This window comes from Calidris pugnax, unplaced genomic scaffold (genome assembly GCF_001431845.1).
Source record: "Calidris pugnax isolate Ruff unplaced genomic scaffold, ASM143184v1 scaffold225, whole genome shotgun sequence".
Lineage (NCBI taxonomy): Eukaryota > Metazoa > Chordata > Aves > Charadriiformes > Scolopacidae > Calidris > Calidris pugnax.
Window position 1 is genome coordinate 378088 of NW_015091072.1, and position 1074 is coordinate 379161.

Sequence of the window (1074 nt, forward strand, 5' to 3'; positions counted from 1 at the left end):
CTCTCCCTCAGCGGCCAGTCCACCTCAGCCCCCGCCGTGAGGCGAGCGAGCGGCACCGGCCGCCTTAACCGCTAACCACCCCCCACACACACACTCTGCCCGGTTCCTCCCCGGTACCGTCGGTAGCGGGACGGCGGGAAAGGTGCCTCACCTTAGCGCTCAGCTCCGCCGGCGCCTCCTCGACGCGTTTTTCCGACATCCTGGCCCTCGGGGGTTAGCGAAGGGGAGAGAGAGGGACGGAGGGAAGGCGGGCGAGCGGTCAGCAGCGGGAGCGCAAAGTCCCAGGCGACGCGGCGGCGGTGGTGGTGGCGGCGGCGGGCTCCCGCCCCGGGGGCCAAAGTACCAGGGTCTCCCGCGGTGGGGGGGGATAACGGCGGGGAAGGGGGATTTATACACCGCCCGGTGACGAGGGAAGGAGGGACCAGGGGAGGGAGGGGAGAGGGACGGGGAGGCGGAGGAGGAGGAGGAGGGAAGAGAGAGAGAGGGACGGGCCCCGCCGCGCCGCGGGGAGCGCGGCCGCTAGAACAATGTGCGCCCGGCCTTTACCACACGGGCCGGCGGCGACCGCAACCCCCGCCTCCTCGTCGAGGCGCCACAGCCGCCCTCCTCTCTCCCCCGCCGAGCCGCGGCACCGGGCACTGCCCGGGGAAGGCGAGGAAGGAAAGCGGAGCCCTCTGCCCGCCGCGCACGGTTCAGGGGAGGGCGAAGGCTGGGGGAAGCCACCCCGTGCAGCCCGGGCCGCCCCTGCGGAAGGAACGCGGAGCGGTGCCTTGTGTGTGGGGAGGGCAGCGCTGGCGACGGCGGGGCTCACGCGGCCTCCTTGCCTGGAATTTTCCACTCCAGCTGCCCGCCTTCCCTCTTCCCTTCCCTCCCTCCCGCTGGAAGCGCTCCCGGCGGCGGGGCTCCTCCTGCCCCGCCCCTCCCCTCTGCTGGGCCCCCGCGCGGGAACCCGCTGGGTGGGCGTAGGGCGGGGCGCGAGCCAGGCTGACTTTTCCCGCGCTCTGCCCTCGGCCGGGAAGGAGGGAAGGGGCGGAGCCCGGCTCGCTCGCGCGCGCCGGTGAAACCGCTTAGCGG

The 1074-nt window shown here is 73.8% G+C and overlaps 1 protein-coding gene across 1 annotated transcript in view; it reads right to left on the minus strand.

The window, feature by feature from the left end:
* The window catches only part of PTMS (parathymosin), a 4204-nt gene extending 3365 nt beyond the window's left edge, over positions 1–839 (minus strand). The window contains exon 1 of the mRNA XM_014957160.1: positions 152–839. Within this exon, the coding sequence (XP_014812646.1) occupies positions 152–199 (48 nt within the window). The 5' untranslated portion in view covers positions 200–839. The remainder of the gene's footprint in view (positions 1–151) is intronic.
* Between the last annotated feature and the right edge of the window lie 235 nt (positions 840–1074).